Below are 18,754 nucleotides of genomic sequence, written 5' to 3'. Positions count from 1 at the left end.
TCTGAAACCTACTGGCCCTTGGGGGCAGGAGAGGGACCAAATCAAAATAAAAATGCTAAAAGCAACCACAGAGCACACAGGTGTCCTGCAAGGAACAAGGAGCAGGCTGATCACAGACTCCTCAAAACCACAACAGAGGCAAGACAATAAAACAATTGTCAAAGTACCGAGGAGACAAAACTGTCAACCTAGAACTCTGTGATCCTCAGGTGTGAGGGGGACAAAAACACCATCTTCAGGCACTGAAAGACTGAAAGAGCTTCTGAAGGATGTGCTCCAGGAAAACAAAAACTATCCTCGGGAAGGGCGGGGCCCCAGGTGAGCAAAGTAGCAGCAAAATCACAGTCATCAAAGGCATTGCTGTTTCTCCTGCATTTCAGCTCTCCTACCTTTGGAGGGTGGGAAGGTTGTTGACTATCCTTAAATATCAACAGGTCTTTCACATTTTAAGCAAATCAGTAACAGTTAAAAGGACTACAAATCAGATTTCTTGGAGTGGGTAATACAGAAAACTCAGGCCAGGCACAATGGCTCATGCCTGTAATCCCAACACTTTAGGAGGCTGCAATGGGAGGATGACTTGAGCCCCAGAGTTTGAGGCTGCAGGGAGCTATGATCATCCCACTGCACTCTAGCCTGAGCAACAGAGTGAGAACCTGTCTCAAAAATAAAAATAAACTCAATCTTGATCTTTCCTTAATTTCCACGGAGAAAATAACAAAATGTAGCAAAGACAATGCATAATAAACAGAATCAAAATGATCAAAATTACAGGAATACATGCAACTACATCATCACATAGAAACACAGACTAAACTTGCCAGTTAAAGGCTAACCCAGGTCAGGCGTGGTGGCTCAAGCCTGTAATCCCAGCACTTTGGGAGGCTGAGGCAGGTGGATCACCTGAGATCAGGAGTTCGAGACCAGCCTGGCCAACACTGGTGAAACCCCGTCTCTATTAAAAATACAAAAATTAGCTGGGTGTGGTGGCTCATGCCTGTAATCCCAGCTACTCGGGAGGCGGAGGCAGGAGAATCGCTTGAACCTGGGAGGTGGAGGTTGCAGTGAGCCGAGACTGCCACCGTACTCCAGCCCGGGCCACAGGGTGAGACTCCGTTTCAAAAAACAAAAAACAAACAAACAAACAAAAGCCAACCCCGGCATTCAACGAAGCTGTTCAGCAGAGCAAGGCTAGGCCCCAAGGACCCAGCAAGTTGATGTTACGTGAGCAGGAGATGCCAGCAGGGGCTGCACGGGGCCCGGCCGGCACAGAGATGGAGTCGGGAATGCACTTAAGGAAAAAAGCAGAATTTGAGGTAAAGGCGAGGACAGAAATGACTGACCACAGGGCACTCGCCAGGAAGCTGAAACAAGGCCAGCCCCGGGTACCATGGCGATTGCCTGAGAAAAGACAGGAAATGTGTGGGTGTCGGGTGGGGCCCCAGGACTCTGACGCCAGAGTCCCACGGTGCTTCGTGGAGACGGGGGTGAGCGGTCGTGCTGGTGTGGCCTAGGCTGCACTAGCTGCCACCCTGGGACCTGGGGTCCAGAGAGCAGCCGCACCCCCAGCTGGGTCAGGGCTGGCTGCGGCCCCACTCCCTCCAGGAGGTGAGCATTTCGTGCTCGGAAAGAAAACTCCGCAGCACAGTAACCTTCCTCTGCGTGACCTCGTCTAAGGCAGGACATCTCCACTACAGTGAGCCTCCCAGAACCCACGCGGCCTTCACGGCCTCCTGTCCCCGCCTTCCCACACACGGACCCTTCACAGCCTCCTGTCCCCGCCTTCCCACACACGGACCCTTCACAGCCTCCTGTCCTCGCCTTCCCACACACGGACCCTTCACAGCCTCCTGTCCCCACCTTCCCACACACGGACCCCAGGCTTCTTGGACGCTCCTGTCCCCGTTCCTTCCCACACACGGACCCCAGGCTTCTTGGAGGCTCCTGTCCCCGTTCCTTCCCACACACGGACCCCAGGCTTCTTGGATGCTCCGGCTCAACCCTTATTGGTTCTCACTGAAATCCCCCAGCAGGCGTCCGGAGCCCACCCTGTGCCTCCCAGGGCATCCCAGCTGGGAACTCAGCCCTGGCGTGACGTGCAGACCACAGAGATGGGTTTCACCTCCCAGCTGTGCTTGGCTCCTAAGCTGGCACCACCACACCATAGCTCGAGTTCCAGGCCTGGATGCTCCTGCTGCACACACCTCGCCCTCCTGGAAGAAGCCTGGTGGTCTCCTCTCCACGAGAAGCAGTACCACATGGCAGAGCTTGCTGGGCCTGCAGGCCAGGAGCCGACGCACTAGAGCCCTGCAAGGCCGGTTTGCAAGTTACTCAGGAAAAGACTCCAGGTGCGCACCTAGACAAGGGGGCTGTCTGGACCTCCCTGAGCCATCATGAGAAGCCCCGCCACCAAGCCCAGAAGGTGCCTGCCACTCGGCTGACACCAGGACAGTCTCTCCAGAAGGTATCCAGAACCCCAGACCCCCACTCTACTGCCCCAAGAGCTCGAGGATCTAGAGCACCCTAGACTCTCCCAGAGCTCCCGGAGGCCCTGAGCACCCCCTAGACTGTCGGCCAGTTTGGACCCAGGATGGTTCTGGTGGGGCAGGAGCAGCAGGCAGGTGACAGCAGGCTGGCCCTGGTTCCAGGGACTTCTCTCCTGGGAAAGGCAACAAGTTGTCAGGGAGCAAATCTTGAAGTGCCAAGTTGGGCACACAGGGCCCGAAGGAAGCCCGGAGAAGATGGGGACAGAGATCACACAGGGCAGCCACAGCCAGGCCCCCGCAAACCACAGGCACCCCCGCAAAGGCCTCTGTGCAGCCCACACTGCTCCTGTACACACGCTCGCTCCACAGCTTCCTCCTCTGCAGACAGATGAGGAGCCCCAGAGGATGCAGCCAGGGCCACGGGGCCTCCAGGGAGTCCTCCCTCTGATCTCACTCCCAGCACACTCCCCACTGCTCCCCTGAATTAACCCCACAGCAAGGTGGAGAAGATTCATTGAATGCCTAGAGCATCTATAATTCTCTGTTGCCACAAATTTCCTGTGCAGCTCTGAATTCCAACTGTCCTCTCTCTCTAGGTCAATAATATGCAAAAGAGGTGCTGCTGGGCCACACTGGCACTGAGGGGCTGCTGCCCTGCCTCGCTACCCTCGGAGGCGACTGCAAAGACACCAGGCAAGAGATTCGCTGGAGTCTTTTTTTTCAATGAGTCTAATCTAACAAGGTGTTCTCTTCACTCTTAACGCGAATGGCTAGTTGGAAATCCTAATGATGCTGCTGCCACTGTGCCCTGGGTGTTCAGGTCAGCGGAAAGGTGTTGGGTGCGGGAGCCACGCACCAAGACTAGGGCTGCTGGGAGGCCCAGCCACAGCCGACCCCCAAGTAGTACCTCCAGCAAGTGCGTGGCACCTGTGGAATATTCCAGCTTCAGGGATGGCGAGCCCAGAGCGCAACTGCTGCCAGTGTCCCCGAGAGCAGCCTCTGGGCCCCTGTTCTCTGTGGCCACTCACTCTGCTGGGCCCAGCAGCTGCAGCATCTGTGTTCAACTCACAGAGCAGCCACAGCCTGAGCTCCCTCCTCTCCTGAGCTGCTAAGCCCCAGGAAGGCCCAGGGGAGGCAGTAGGTGGGGGGCACCAGGTCACCCACTATCAGGTCCCCTTTCTGAAGGGACCACATTCTCCAGGAGGCGAGGTGAGGACAACCCTGGACAGCTGCCTCTTCCCCAGTCAAAGGAAAGCTGGCCACTCCGGGGTTGGGCGCAGGGGGCACGGCATAAGCTCTCTGTCCTTCACGAACTACACCCCTCTCTTCTCTGCACACCTCCACACCCAGGGAAACACTCAACCTCTGACCAAGAGTCACCCCTCATCAGTGTTGGAAACTTTCCCAGGGAGTAACTGGAACCACCGCAGGGCCTGGTCCACTGAAGGTGGACGGATCCTGGGGGAGGCACTGTTCTTTTTTTTTTTTTTTTTTTGAGACGGAGTCTCGCTCTGTCACCCAGGCTGGAGTGCAGTGGCGCAATCTCGGCTCACTGCAAGCTCCGCCTCCCGGGTTCACGCCATTCTCCTGCCTCAGCCTCCCAAGTAGCTGGGACTACAGGCGCCCGCCACTGCGCCCGGCTAATTTTTTCTATTTTTAGTAGAGACGGGGTTTCACCATGGTCTCGATCTCCTGACCTTGTGATCCGCCTGCCTCGGCCTCCCAAAGTGCTGGGATTACAGGCGTGAGCCACCGCGCCCGGCGGAGGCACTGTTCTGACAAAATCCCTAGCAAAACCTCGGGTGGTCTGGGCCGGTGAGCCGGGGCTCGGCTGTCAATGGTCCTGCTCTCTGGCTGGGAGCCGCTCACGCCACAGTGGCAACCTCTGGATAGCATGTTGCTAATTAAAGAAACCTCCAAAACCTTCGATAGCCCGCCAGAGCCAGGTGCAGTCCGAGAACCTGGCCAGCCGCCCTCTGCCCCGTCACATCCTCCTCGGGTGAGTGCGGCAAGCAAGGTGCAGAGGCATGAGTCGCACCCACCCTGCCCCCAGCACAGGCTCCGTGTGCTAGCGGCGGACACCTGCTGTGATTCCTGGCCCTGCCCCCAGCACAATTTGACAGGACCACGGCAGGAGAACAACTCCACCCCAGCCTCCGCCACCACTTGCCGAGGGTCTGAGAAGCAAGAGGCTGCTGGAGGAGCTGCTCACGGGAGCCAAGGTCCCCAATGCTCAGGCAGTGAGTGCAGCAAGCAGTAGTGGCAGGCACTGACTGGCCAGGCACACCCCTCAGGCTACCACCAGTGCAGCCTCTTGACCTTCCTGGACCCCTCCTCAAGGCAGGCCCTCCTTCCCGCTGGCTTCTGAGGCTCGCTCTGTCAGGCACACTGGCCTCTCAGCTGGTGAGATGCCCCTTGGCCCTGTGGCCTTGCAGCTGTTCTTCACGTCCAAAGCCAACGTCTCCTACAGGAGACAGCGATGCTGGACCTGACAGGTGCTGTATTTATAAACACAGGCCACGCTCAGCTCCATTTCCAGCTGAAGCCATAGCCAGGCAAGCCACAAGAGCGCTGATTCGGGTGTGGTGACTCAACTTTCCAAGGCACAACAACCTGTATGTCCAGCCAGGTGGGAAAAATAGGAAGCCCAGGGCCAAGGTGGAAAGTGCGGGAGCCGAGGGAACAGCAGGACTGACTGCAAGGGGCAGGCTGGCGGCACGGGAGGCTGCCCAGGGCTTCACAGCAGCTCCCACCAGGAGGAACAGCAGAGTCCTGGCCGCAGGGTGAACATGGAGCTCACAGCAGCCAGCACGCTCAGGCCAGGAGAGCTCAGACCTCAGGGTGGGTCTTCAGGGCCAAAGCTCCCCCTCCGGTCCCTGGTGGGGCCACATCCCAGGCTTGAGGTGGGCGGGGAAGGAGAGCCCTAGGCCAGACAGAGGGGCCTCATGACCTCACACCTGTGTGGCCCAGGGGTAGCCCGAGAATGTAGAAGGGCCACCCTCCCAGGCCCCACTACGGAGCACCTCCTGGAGCCACTGGCGGGCACTGCCCAAAGCCTGAGCAGCCATCCCTCTCCCCAGCACTCAGACAAACGAATGGCCCAATTCAGCACCGCACCAGGAAGGCCTGGCCACAAGGGACGCCCTGCCAGCAGGGCATCGGCCTCCTGCCGATCACCCTCCTGAGGCGCTCCCGGGGCAACTGGGAAGATGCAGTATGTCCACCCTCAGACTGCCAGGAACAAGCTCATACAGAAGCCTCAACTCCACTGCTGTGGGGGAGCCCCCGCCCCACCCGTGTCCAGGACCAGGGAGGCGGGCACTGGTCTCCAGGCGGCCCTGGAGACACCTGCACAAGCCTAGGGTGCAATGCTGATGAAAATTCTTGCCCAATTATTTTGCATCTAAAAATAGGGAAGTCCTGGCTGGGGGCCATACAATAAAGAAATATTGTCAATGCCTCTTGCAAGGTCAGCTACGGAATTACACTGGGAAATGAGGCTCAAATTAAACAAAAGACGCTGGTGGCATCCTAGCTGTCACCTGGTCCCTGGACACCTCTGTCCTGATGCAGACGTGGGACACCCAGGTTGGAGAGCAAACAAAGGCATGGAGGAGGGGCCCAACAGAGGGGCTGAGCTTGCAGGACAGCAGCCCAAGGCCAGGGCCCTTCCCATCAGCATTGGCTCGGTCCCGTTCCCTATGCTCACCAGAACAAGAACATCTGAGAAGAGGGATGTGCATCTGCAGGACTGCCTCGTGGATCCACATCCTGGCCTGCCTTCCAGATGGTGCTGGTCACCCTCACACTGACCATCTCCGCAAGACAAAAGGCATCCTGGGGAAGGCTGAACGGAGGCTGGACTGCATGGTCACTTTGCTGCTCAGCTCAAGACACACCTGCCTCCCAGGGCTGCTGGGCTGAGCTGCCTGTGCGCAGCGGCTGCTGCCAGCTGCTCTTGGGGCACGGGCTGCATGGGGCAGTCGAGACACAGAAATGCGAGACACGGCGTTGGATGGAGCAAGCTGACCACGTGGGCCTCAAGCCCGTGGAGCCCAAACTCCTCTGCCAAGCAAGGCCTAGGATGTTGGTCCGAAAGGCTGTGCAAGGGCTGCGTGGGGACTGAAGGCCCCTCCAAGCCGCCTCGCCTGCTCCAGCTCACCCCCTCTTGTCTCAGGACTCAGGGGCCATTAGAACCCAACTGTCTCCTGGCTAAACCCCTGAAGAGAGCTGCTGCCTTGAGGCAAACCCTCCCCCAACCCAACCCAACCCCACCCCACCCAAAGCCACAGCACTCACCCCTCCACAACCACTGTGTCCCAGCCCCTCCGTGTCCCACCACCCCACGATGGTGCCCTCGGGGCTGGGTCACCGGCGAAGAGCCCGCTGGAGTGTCTCCGCACTCGGCCAGGTGCTGCCTGTGTCCGGGGGCAGGGGGTGCCCACAGTTTGACCAGGGGGTGCTGAGGAAAGGCTGGTTGGGGCAGTGGAGCGGGACAGTCAGGCCCAGAGCAGGTTGCTCAGCCCCAGGCCTGTGTGTACCCCCGGTAGGAAGGGCAGACCCACCCCTTCCCCAGCGTCTTCCCTTGCCCATTTCTGTCCCTTTTGGGTCCTGACTCCTCTGTTGAGCAGCACTTGCACCCCAGGGGACCCAGCATGGCCCCTGACCATGCAGAGGACCTGGAGCCACAGCCATGAATGTACTGGGCATTGAGAACAGCCCAGCAGTAGCCAGTGCTCCCCAGGGCTCCTGGAGAGCCTGACCCCATCTGTGGGGCGTGGGGTGAGACGGGGTGCCACCGGCCTGCACAGGCTGGAGCCCTCGAGGAGCTGCTGACAACCCCAGCACTATGACCAGCAGCCACGCTTTCATCACCCTCACAACCGTGCAAAGTTGGCCTGAGCTGAGCACACATCGGCGCGCCGCGCCTGAAGAGCAGAAGGGGACGGCCTCTCAGCACTCAGCTATTTTTAGGGCTGCTCTCAGAGCAGCTGCCGAGCCAAACAGGCCCAGCCAGCCTGCGGGGCCAGCAGCTCACAGGCCTCAGGGCTGCCCTCAGCAGGAGCCTGTCCTACAGAGACCCTCCATGGCCGGGCAGGAACAAGCACACCCTGCCCCCTGGTCGTGGGGAAAGCACAGTACAACCTCCATCCTGCCATCCCTTCCCACCTGCACCTGAGCACCCTGCCTTGGCAACGCCACCGTCTGCCACCACCACACACAAGTCACAGGGTCCAAAGAGACCCCCGTTGCTGTGACTGACTGCAGACCCGCTCTCTGCAGCAGCCCCCCGATCCCGCCACAGCACCGCAGCTGCCCACTCCATCAAATTTCCCTGGGACGCATGGTGAGAATGCTGGGCTGAGAGAGGCAGAGGGCTGGTTCTAGTGCCCAGAGCCAAGGAAAGCATCCTTTAGTCCAAGGACACTGCAGCCCCCTGCCCTCTGTCTCCTGCACAAAAGCCAGTCCCCAGCGAGAGACCCACTGCCATGTGATTGCCGTGTTGACAGCAGGACAGAACAGCCAGAGGTTTCTAGGCCTGCGTCTTGAAAGCAGGGCACTGCCTGTGCAGACAGGGCGGCGTGCACGCACTGTGCTGGCCACAGCGATGGGCCAGGTCCTCTGAATCCCCAAGGCCTCCAGGGCTATGGGCACCGTCCTGCTGCCCCTTGGCCCCAGCCCGAGTGCTGCCCAGCCTACAGGCCACAGGCTGCCCAGGTGAGCTTCCTCAGCCCGTCCCTCTGAGCAGCCTCTCTTCCCCAGATCATTGCAGAACACCTCCGAAAGTCCAGTTCTCAGCCCCTCCCTCGGAGCAGCCCACCTTCCCCGGATCACTGCAGACCACCTCCGAAAGCCCAGTCCCAAGCCCTGCACGACACCTCCCACCCACCTCCACCTGCACACGCCCAGGCAATCCCCGCCCCCAGTGTGGACCACCGCTCCAGCAGCACTGCTCTCCCAAACACACACGCTTTAAATAGTCCAGTGACTTCCCCACCACTCAAAATGAAACCACACTCCTTGGCATGACAACCTGGTTCCATTACAGGAACATACACCAAGAAGCTACACTGTGCGGGCTCTGGGCAGGGGCTGGGTACAGCACCGAGCAAGGCAGACAGGGTCCCGCTGTGAGAGACTCGTGCAGGCCGGCGGGGGTCAGTAGGCAACACGGGTCCTGAGGAGACACCCCGACACGTGGACAGAGGCAGGGGGAAGGGCTGGAGACAGGCTACTGCCCCAGCCGGCCGCCGCCCACTGACACCACCCAGTGCATCTACGGATGCGGAGGATCCAATTGTTGCTCCAGAGGTGAGACAGAGAACAGCGCAGAAGCAACAGCAGAAGAGACAGTGGTGAGAGCTTCCCAGGACTCGTGAAAATCATCAGTCCACAAAGTCAGCAAGTCTAATGAGTAACCCCGACTCAGGCAATCACAAAAGAAGCCATGTCAGGACCCACCATGAGACGACCGCTGGCAACGATGACATGACCACAAAGCCACCCTGAGAGAGACCACAAAGTCTCCCTCCAGCGTGTCACGGCCGCCGACCTCTCAGAGCAAAGCTGGAAGTCAAAGTCAGGGACACCCTGCCTGGACCTGTGGGAGGCGCACCCACCACCCCAGCATTGTACAAGCAGCACACGCCCTGCTCAGGGTGAGGGTAAACAAAAACATCTTCAGACAAACAGAAAGAGATGGTAGTTATCAGCAGATCCTCACTAAAGGAAATCCTAAGAACAAATGTTCAACAAATGTTCAACAGGAGGAAAATGATTCCTGAGATGAAAGAAGAACGAGCAAAAAAGGAAGTGGTGAGTTTTGAAGCTCATCAGATTTCACAGTCTAAAGCAGTAACATCTTTGTGGGCTTCATAAAAAAAACAATTAAAATACACAGTAACAAAATCATATAAACATAAATATGAAAGGGCTGGATTAGAATAAGGTGGTCTAAGGTCCCTATGTAGTTCAGCAGGAGAGTAAAGATACAATGAACTATGCACATTAAAATTTACAGGATAGGGCCGAGCGCCGCGGTGGCTCACACCTGTAATCCCAGCACTTTGGGAGGCTGAGGCGGGTAGCTCACAAGATCTGGAGATGGAGACCATCCTGGCTAACACAGTGAAACCCCGTCTCTACTAAAATACAAAAAATTAGCCTGGCGTGGTGGTGGGCACCTGTAGTCCCAGCTACTCGGGAGGCTGAGGCAGGAGAATGGCATGAACCTGGGAGGTGGAGCTTGCAGTGAGTCGAGATCGATCGTGCCACTGTACTCCAGCCCGGGTGACAGAGCAAGACTCCATCTCAAAAAACAAAAAATTTATAGGGTAGGCTGGGTGTGGTGGCTCATGCCTGTAATCCTAGCACTTTGGGAGGCTGAGGCGGGTGGATCATTTGAGGTCAGGAGTTCAAGACCAATCTGGCCAACATGGTGAAACCCCGTCTCTACTAAAAATACAAAAAAAATTAGCCGGATGCGGTGGCACGTGCCTGTAGTTTCAGCTGCTTGGGGGGCTGGGGCACAAGAAAAACTTGATCTGGGAGGTAGAGGTTGCAGTGAGCCAAGATAACGCCACTGCACACCAGCCTGGACAACAGAGTGAGACTCCGTCTCAAAAGAGCGAGACTCCATCCCAAAAAAAAAAGGGCCGGGCGCAGTGGCTCAGCCTGAAATCCCAGCACTTTGTGAGGCTGAGGCGGGCGGATCACGAGGTCAGGAGATCGGGACCATCTTGTCTAACACGGTGAAACCTCATCTCTACTAAAAATACAAAAAATTAGCCAGCCATGGCGGCGGGCGCCTGTAGTCCCAGCAACTCGGGAGGCAAAGGCAGGAGAATGGCGTGAACCCGGGAGGCAGAGCTTGCAGTGAGCCAAGATTGCACCACTGCACTCCAACCTGGGTAACACAGCAAGACTCCGTCTCAAAAAAAAAAAAAAAAAAATTTTACAGGGTAACTACTAAACAAAAGTAATGATAAATTTCCCTAATAAGAGGGGGAAAATGAAATTTAAAAATCAATGCAAAATAAGATAAAACAAAAGAAAAACAAAAATATAGGACAATAAAAAGCACAAAATAAAACAGTAGACATGAGTCCAAATATCAGCAATGTAGATAAATGTAAACTAAATCAATGTTCCAATTAAAAACAAACATAGCCAGAGTGCCCGGGCACATTCGCTCACACCTGTAATCCCAGAACTTTGGGAGGCCGAGGCGGGCAGATCACGAGGTCAAGAGATTGAGATCATCCTGGCCAACATGGTGAAACCCGTCTCTACTAAAAATACAAAAATTAGCTGGGCGTGGTGGTGGGCACCTGTAGTCCCAGCTACTTGGGAGGCTGAGGCAGGAGAATCGCTTGAACCTGGGAGGCGGAGGTTGCAGTGAGCTGAGATTGCGCCACTGTACTCTAGCCTGAGCGACAGAGAGAGACTCTGTCTCAAAAAAAAAAAAATACAAAAAAAAAAAAAATACAAAAAAACTAGCCAGGCGAGGTGGCAGGCGCCTGTAGTCCCAGCTACTCGGGAGGCTGAGGCAGGAGAATGGCGTGAACCCGGGAGGCGGAGCTTGCAGTGAGCCGAGATCCAGCCACTGCACTCCAGCCTGGGCGACAGAGCGAGACTCCGCCTCAAAAAAAAAAAAAAAAAAAAAAGGTCAGAGTAATGAAAACGAAATCTAGATACATGCTGAATAATCAAAGACACATCTAATATGTAAGGATATACAAGGTTTTAAAAAAGGGTAAAAATATATAAAGTGGCAGGGCATAGTGGTTCATGCCTATAATCGCAGAACTTTGGGAGGCCAAGTAGACTGCTTGAGTCCAGGAATTCAAGACCAGCCCAAGCAACACGGCAAAACCCAGTCTCTACAAAAAATACAAAATTTAGCCAGGTGTGGTGGTGCACACTTGTAGTCCCAGCTACTCAGGAAGCTGAGGTGGGAGGATCAGGTAAGCCTGGGAGTTCAAAGCTACAGTGAGCTGTGATCGTCCCACTACACTCCAGCCTAGGGGACAGACTGAGATCCTGTCTCAAAAAAAAAAAAAAAAAAAAGTATAAAACAGAAACTGACAGAACTGTTAGAAAAATAGACAAATCTACTCTCAGATTATAAGATTTTAACATACATTTCTAGTAGACAAAAAAAGGGAACAGACTTGAAGACCACAATAAACCAAGCTTGATCTAATGGACAAACACTGCACCATCAACTGCCAAACACACATTCCTTTTAAGCATAAACAGAACATGTATTAAAATTGACCTCATTACTGAAACAGAAAGCAAGTTCGAAACAAAGAATTTTTTTTTTCTTTTTTTAGAGGGAGTCTCACTCTATCGCTGGAGTGCAGTGGGGCAATCTCGGCTCACTGCAACCTCCGCCTCCCAAGTTCAAGGGATTCTCCTGCATCAGCCTCCCAAGTAGCTGCAATTACAGGTGCGCGCCACCACACCTGGCTACTTTTTATATTTTTAGTAGAGATGGGATTTTGCTACGTTGCCCAGGCTGGTCTCGAACTCCTAACCTCTGGTAATCCACCCACCTCAGCTTCCCAAAGTGCTGGGATTACAGGTATGAACCACCGGGCCTGGCCAGTCAGGTCATTTTATAAGTGAATTATTCCAAACATTCAAGAAAGAAATGATTTCAATTTTACATTAGTTACACCATGATACAGCAAAAGAGGAAATACTCATCTCATTTCACAAGGAAATCTTAGCACCAAAACCTGATAAGGACTATAGAAGAAAGGAAGCACATAGACCCTAGACACAGATGCAAAAGTCCTAAACAAGATACTAATCATCTAAACCCACCAATGTGGACAGGTGTGGAGGCTCACACCTGGAGTCCCAGCTCTCTGAGAAGCTGAGATGGGAGGATCATTTGAGGCCAGGAGTTGAACACCAGCCTGAGCAACATAATGAGACCCTGTCTCTACAAAAAATTTAAAATTAGCCAGGCCAGTGGCATGAACCTGTGGTCTCAGCTACTCAGGAGGCTGAGGCAGGAGGATTGCTTGAGCCATGGTCACGCCACTGCACTCCAGCCTAGGCAACAGAGCAAGACCCTGTCTCAAAAAATAAATAAATAAAATAGGCCGGGCGCGGTGGCTCAAGCCTGTAATCCCAGCACTTTGGGAGGCCGAGACAGGCGGATCATGAGGTCAGGAGATCGAGACCACCCTGGCTAACACGGTGAAACCCCGTCTCTACTAAAAAATACAAAAAACTAGCTGGGCGAGGTGGCGGGCGCCTGTAGTCCCAGCTACTCAGGAGGCTGAGGCAGGAGAATGGCGTAAACCCGGGAGGCGGAGCTTGCAGTGAGCTGAGATGCGGCCACTGCACTCCAGCCCGGGCGACAGAGCGAGACTCCGTCTCAAAAAATAAATAAATAAATAAATAAAATATCCACCGATTTTTTAAAAGGGTAATACAACATGCCTAAACTAGTATTTTTTCCAAGAATAGGTTAATGTTAGAAAATCAATTTATGGCCAGGCACAGTGGCTCATGCCTGTAATCCCAGCACTCTGGGAGGCCGAGGTGGGTGGATTACAAGGTCAGGAGATCGAGACCATCCTGGCCAACATGGTGAAACCCTGTCTCTATTAAAAATACAAAACTTTGTGGGGCGTGATGGCGTGCGCCTGTAGTCCCAGCTATTTGGGAGGCTGAGGCAGGAGAATCACTTGAACTTGGGAGGCGGAGGTTGCAGTGAGCCGAGATCGCGCCACTGCACTCCAGCCTGGTAACAGAGCAAGACTCTGTCTCAAAAAGAACAAAAGGCCGGGCGCGGTGGCTCACGCCTGTAATACCAGCACTTTGGGAGGCCGAGGCAGGCGGATCACGATGTCAGGAGACCAAGACCATCCTGGCTAACACAGTGAAATCCTGTCTCTACTAAAAATACAAAAAATTAGCCTGGCATGGTGGTGGGTGCCTGTAGTCCCAGCTACTGGGGAGGCTGAGGCAGGAGAATGGCGTGAACCCAGGAGGCGGAGCTTGCAGTGAGCCAAGATTGCACCACTGCACTCCAGCCCAGGCGACAGAGCGAGACTCCATCTCAAAAAAAAAAAAAAAGAAAAAAAAAAGAAAATCAATTTATGTAATTTACCACAATAGCAATGAAAAGATAAAAATTATATAATGCTCTTAATAAAAGTATTTGATTATATTCAACATCCATCCATAATGATTTCTTTAAAAAGCCTTTGCAAGTCATGAATAGGATAGAACTTTTTAACTGCATAAAAGGTATCCACAAAAAGTTGCAGCAAACATTGTCCTTAATGGTAAAACACTAGAAACCTTCCTTAAGGTCAGGACAGAACAAGGGTATCCACACAACTATCCATATTCAACACCATACTGTGACAATCGGCACAGTTAGGCAAGAAAAAGAAATAAAAGTATGAGGATTGAAAAGAAACAACTTTGTCTTTTGCAGTAAAATCCCTGATTTCTTTCAAAAATCAACTGAATTTCTATATGTTTGCAACAAACATAATAAAAAGCTTACTTTTACTATGACTTCTAAAATACAAGCATCTAGGAATAAACGTAACAAAGGATATGCGTGACAGCAGAATCTCGTAAAACTCAAAATACATGCAAGACCTAAGTAAATAGCTTGGTCATGAATTAGAAGACTTAGTACCATATAAATGTCAATTCTCCCCTACCTGCTCCACAGAGTCAAAAAACTTCCAATTATAAGCCAAATGTGGCTTTGTGTGAAACTTAAAAAGACAATTCTGGCCAGGCGTGGTGGCTTATACCCGTAATCCCAGTACTTTGGGAGGCTGAGGTGGGTGGATCACCTGAGGTCGGGAGTTCGAGACCAGCCTGGCCAACATGATGAAACCCTGTCTCTACTAAAAAAAAAAAAATGCAAAAAATTAGCTGGGTGTGGTCGTGGGCACCTGTAATTCCAGTTACTCGGGAGGCTGAAACAGGAGAATCGCTTGAACCCGCGAGGCGGAGGTTGTAGTGAGCCGAGATTGCACCACTGCACTCCAGCCTGGTGACAGAGTGAGACTCTGTCTCAAAAAAAAACCAAAACAAAACAATCAGACAAGCGCGGCGGTGCACACCTGTAGTCCCAGTTGCTCAGGAAGCTGATGTTGAAGGACTGCTTGAGCCCAGGATTTAGAGGTTACAATGAGCTATGATTGAGTCACTGCACCCCAGTCTGGGCCACAAAGTGAGGCGCTGTCTCTAAAAAACAAAAAGATGGCCAGGCACAGTGGCTCACACCTGTAATCTCAGTACTTTGGGAGGCTGAGGTGAGAGGATCACTTGAGCCCAGGAGTTCAAGACCAGTATGTGCAACATAGGGAGACCCTGTCTCAAAAATAAATAAATAAATAAATAAATAAATAAATAAAAACAAATTACTAAACCTCAACAGAAAAAACAATCAAGTGGGAAGAGCAAGGTACAAAGTGGCCCAGCACCTGCTGAAGAGTGGACGGGGTGCTCAGGGACATGGGCACCTGGAGGACACTCTGGGAACCCGGCAGACAGAGGCAACAGACAGGCACTGACACACACCCCGTGGGCCACCTAGGAGCACCATGTGTAACGGTGCTGAGCCAAAAGTGCCGCAAGGAAACCCAGGGCACAGGCCTCCCAAACGACAGCCCAGCATGCCCGGTTCAAGCTCCTGGGGACACACTTCTCCAGCTGCCTCCCAGAAGAACTGAAACGAGACCAGCATCCCAGCCAGGCAAACGGTCAATGTGCACACTCCACCAGGTTGACACGGGGCGCGCACCCAGACGCTGCTCAGAGAGCAAAGAGATGCTAATAATTGGATGGGGGCATTTTCAACACAGCCGAGAAAGGATGACTATCTCTAAAGAAACCGCTGACACTGAAGCAGAAAAAAAGAGAAAGAAAAACTGGCAAAAACAGGAATTTCACTGACAAGGAAGTACAAATGGCCTAAATTAGTAGCCAGAGAAATTCAAGTTAAAACCACCACACCACTTCACACCCACCAGACTGGCAAAAATTAAGTCAGATGAGTGTTGGCACAAATGTGGAGCAGTGGTGACTCCTGTCCCTGTCAGTGGGGGCCGGAGCAGGCACGACCACTCTGGAAAACTGCCCAGCAGTAACGCTGAGTGTGTGCACACCCCCACCATAAATCTTGGTAGCTGGCAGCACATGCTTAAGACAGGCCCTGGCCATCCAGGAAGACACACAGAAGGCAGGCACAAGGATGTCCATAGCAGCACAGGGCTTGTAATTAGCAAAAAAAAAAAAAAAAAAACTGGAAACAAGCCAAGGTCCCTTGACAGAAGCAGAGGCGAGGTACGATCATGCCAGGGCATAGTACGCAGCAGTGAACACGCCGAAAGCCATCAGCACAGATGCAGCCCAGAAACTTCATGGCTGGGCAAAAGTGAGGAGTACAGAAGAACACAGGAGGAACGAAGCAAAAGTAAGTAGCAGACTGTCCAAGCATGCATGGACAGGTGGCACAAGCACAAAGCAAAGTAGGGGGCAAGCCTGCCTATGAGGGGCCCTATTCCAGGACAGGTAAACGCAGGAGCTCATTATGAGGCTGAGCCTGTTCTATGAACGAACTGCATGTGCCCACCCGGACAGCTGCGCCGCTCGCCCCTCCACCCATCAACTCCACTCCACACCAACGGAACAAACCCTGTCCTCCTGCCTACCCTTCCTCCCAACCCTGTCCAGGCCAGAGCCCGGAACCCCCCAGCACTTCGTGCTGCCCAGCCCAGGTGCCCCCATCTACCCCCTGTCCTAACCAGCCTTCTCGAAATCTGCCCTACCTACACCCTCCCCACAGACACCAGAGTGGGTTTTCTAGACCCCCGGAGAATAGAGCACACCTCCACAGTGGGGCTGATAAGGCCCCCACCGCCCTCGGGTTACAGACTTTGCTGCTCATTTGGAGGGACCCAGGAAGCTGCTGCGGAGGTTCAGCAAGGGAAGGCTATGTGCTGCAGTGCTGGAGCAGGGGAGCGCCAACAGCCGGCATGAAGGTTCTGGGGCTGTGGGTGAGGCAGTGACTCACAGGGACAGACAGGAGAAGAGTTGTGGGGCCGTGGGACCTGACATCGAGGCAATCGCCAAGACCTGGAATGGAGAAGCAGCCAGGCCTGGGGAGATGCTCCTGGCTTGGGCTTTGAGGCCCCAGAGGCTTCCCAGAAGACAGGCAAGTAGGCACATCTGCAGTGCTTGGCCCCAGACCTTGGGCAAATGCTGACCCTTAGGTCTCATATGGATATGGGGTCCTTTGGGAGGCCCTGCCAGGTGCAAGAGTCGTGCTGGGTGTCCATCCTTCCTGTCCACTCAGCATAACCAAAGCCCGAGGTCCCAACCCTGCGCTCCAGGAGAGCAACCCCAACACCACGCTCAGAAATGCAGGTTGTGGGAGCCACAGGAAAGCACGAGAGGCCCACCTGCAGCTGACTAGTGGTGGAACAACTCAATGCCACGGGGGGTCCCCTCCAGGCATACTGGACGCTCCCAGTGCCTGGAGGGTCCGCTCACCCTCCCATCTCCCCAGGGAGAGCTCTCACTACCCCCACCTGCCTCCTCTTCTAGCCTGCTGTCTATTCTAGAACCAGAACTTTTCCGGAGAGTGTCTCCTTCTCCTCCTTAGCCTGGGAGCTTCCTGAGCAGGAATTACCAAGTCATGAAGAAATTACAAAAGTTTCAAACTGAGCAGGAGACACAGGGAAGCTGCAAGTCCAAGGAAAGCTGGCCTATGGCCGGAGGGTAAACCTTGTCCAGTCGTTACCGCTGGGCGACCAGGCGCCCCCTACCAAATGCAGAGCAGCCAGCCTTCCGCAATGGCAAGATCAACAGGGAGAACTGGCTTGGAGACGTCTCTAAATGAGAGACAGCGCCAACCAGGTACCCGCGAGGACGACCCCGCCCCGCAGGACAGGGCATCTCCACCGCGCGCTGGACGGAGGATACAACGGAGTCCTGCGCGCCCCCTGCGCCGTGGGTCGCTTCCAGGCCGAGATCTGACAGTGTCGCCGCACGCGAAAGGAAGCGTGTGGTGCCCGAGAGAGGAAGCACCCTCGTCGCCCCGGCCCGCACCGCATTGAGGCAGGTGTGCAGCTGTGCAGGTGCGGTTGCGGCGAGCCAGGTGAGCGCCGCCCGGGAGCCCCAAGGTCCCGCCGGGCCTGAGCAGCACAGGGTCCTCAGAAGCTGAGCGCGGCCCCGGACGCTCAGGACCTGGGGGGCTGGGGCCGCGCTCGCCAGCGCTGTGGGGGGCGGCGGCTGCGCGCGTCGAACGGGCGGGCGGGCGCGGGAGGGGGCGACCAGGGCTCCGCTGGGGGACCCGGGCCGGGGGTGGGGCGCGCGGAGGCCGCGGCCAGGACACCCCCGGCAGGTGCCCGGCGGGAACAAAGCGCGGCGGGCGGCGCGTACCTGGGCACGCAGCTGGGGCTGGAGCCGTCCACCTCCCAGGTGGCGAACAGGTTCATGGGCACGGGCGTGTTGAGCGCGCCGGGCGCGCCGGGGAGGCCGAGGCGGCCTCGCTCGGCCATGGCGCCGGCCCCGCCGCTCCCTCGGCGGCCTGGGGCTGCGGCCGGGCCGCGGACGCGCGGCGGGCGGGCCGGGCGCGCGGAGGGCGGCGGCGCGGTCACATGGCTGCCGGGCTGCGAGGGGACGGGCCGGGCCCGGGCATCGGACAGGCCCGCGGGCGGCGACGAGCTGCGGCCGCTCCGCCCCGCCCCGCCCGGAGCCCCGCCCGCGCCCCGCGCGCCCCCGGCCGCCCCGCGCGCGCCCGGCGCCCTCCGACCCGCGCCGGCGCCGCCGATTGGCTGGGCGGGGCGCGAGCTCGCCGCCTCGAGTCCAATCGCCGCCGGCGCAGCGCCCGCCGGAAATGAGGTGCGCGCGCGCTTCCTCCGGCGGCGCCTCTCGGGGCGTCACCGCCCGCCGGTGCGCGAGAGCGCGCACTCACGCGCCTGCGCACAGGCCCCGCCCGGCGCGCCCCGCCCCGCCCCCCGGGAGCAGCGGGCAGGGCCCGGGAGAGACGCCGGGGTCCACTGGGTCGCGGCCAACCTCGGGCGCCGCCCCCTAAGGAAAGCTCATCGTCGCCCTGGCGATGCTCGCCTCCCCACGCGCGGATTCCCCGGCCCCAACGCTTTCCCGCCTGCACCCCGCCATGCCCCGAGTCTCCCCGCCCCCGCTGCCCTCGGCGCCCCTTGTCTCCTGCCGACCCCCGCTGGGTGGCCCGGCTGTGCTGGCCTCGCCCG

The 18,754-nt window shown here is 55.9% G+C and overlaps 1 protein-coding gene across 6 annotated transcripts in view; it reads right to left on the bottom strand.

The window, feature by feature from the left end:
* Positions 1 to 18,092, bottom strand: part of PACS2 (phosphofurin acidic cluster sorting protein 2) — an 82,275-nt gene extending 64,183 nt beyond the window's left edge. For 3 of the 6 annotated variants that reach the window (XM_007988047.3, XM_007988043.3, XM_007988049.3), the window contains exon 1: positions 17,925 to 18,091. In XM_007988047.3, coding sequence (XP_007986238.3) covers positions 17,925 to 18,043 — 119 coding nt within the window. In that variant the 5' untranslated portion in view covers positions 18,044 to 18,091. Of the gene's footprint in view, positions 1 to 17,924 lie in introns of all 6 variants that reach the window. The other 3 variants (XM_007988042.3, XM_007988046.3, XM_007988048.3) reach the window with 2 other exon arrangements.
* Between the last annotated feature and the right edge of the window lie 662 nt (positions 18,093 to 18,754).

This window comes from Chlorocebus sabaeus, chromosome 24 (genome assembly GCF_047675955.1).
Source record: "Chlorocebus sabaeus isolate Y175 chromosome 24, mChlSab1.0.hap1, whole genome shotgun sequence".
In the NCBI taxonomy this organism is placed as follows: domain Eukaryota; kingdom Metazoa; phylum Chordata; class Mammalia; order Primates; family Cercopithecidae; genus Chlorocebus; species Chlorocebus sabaeus.
This window is presented reverse-complemented; position numbering and strand designations above follow the sequence as displayed.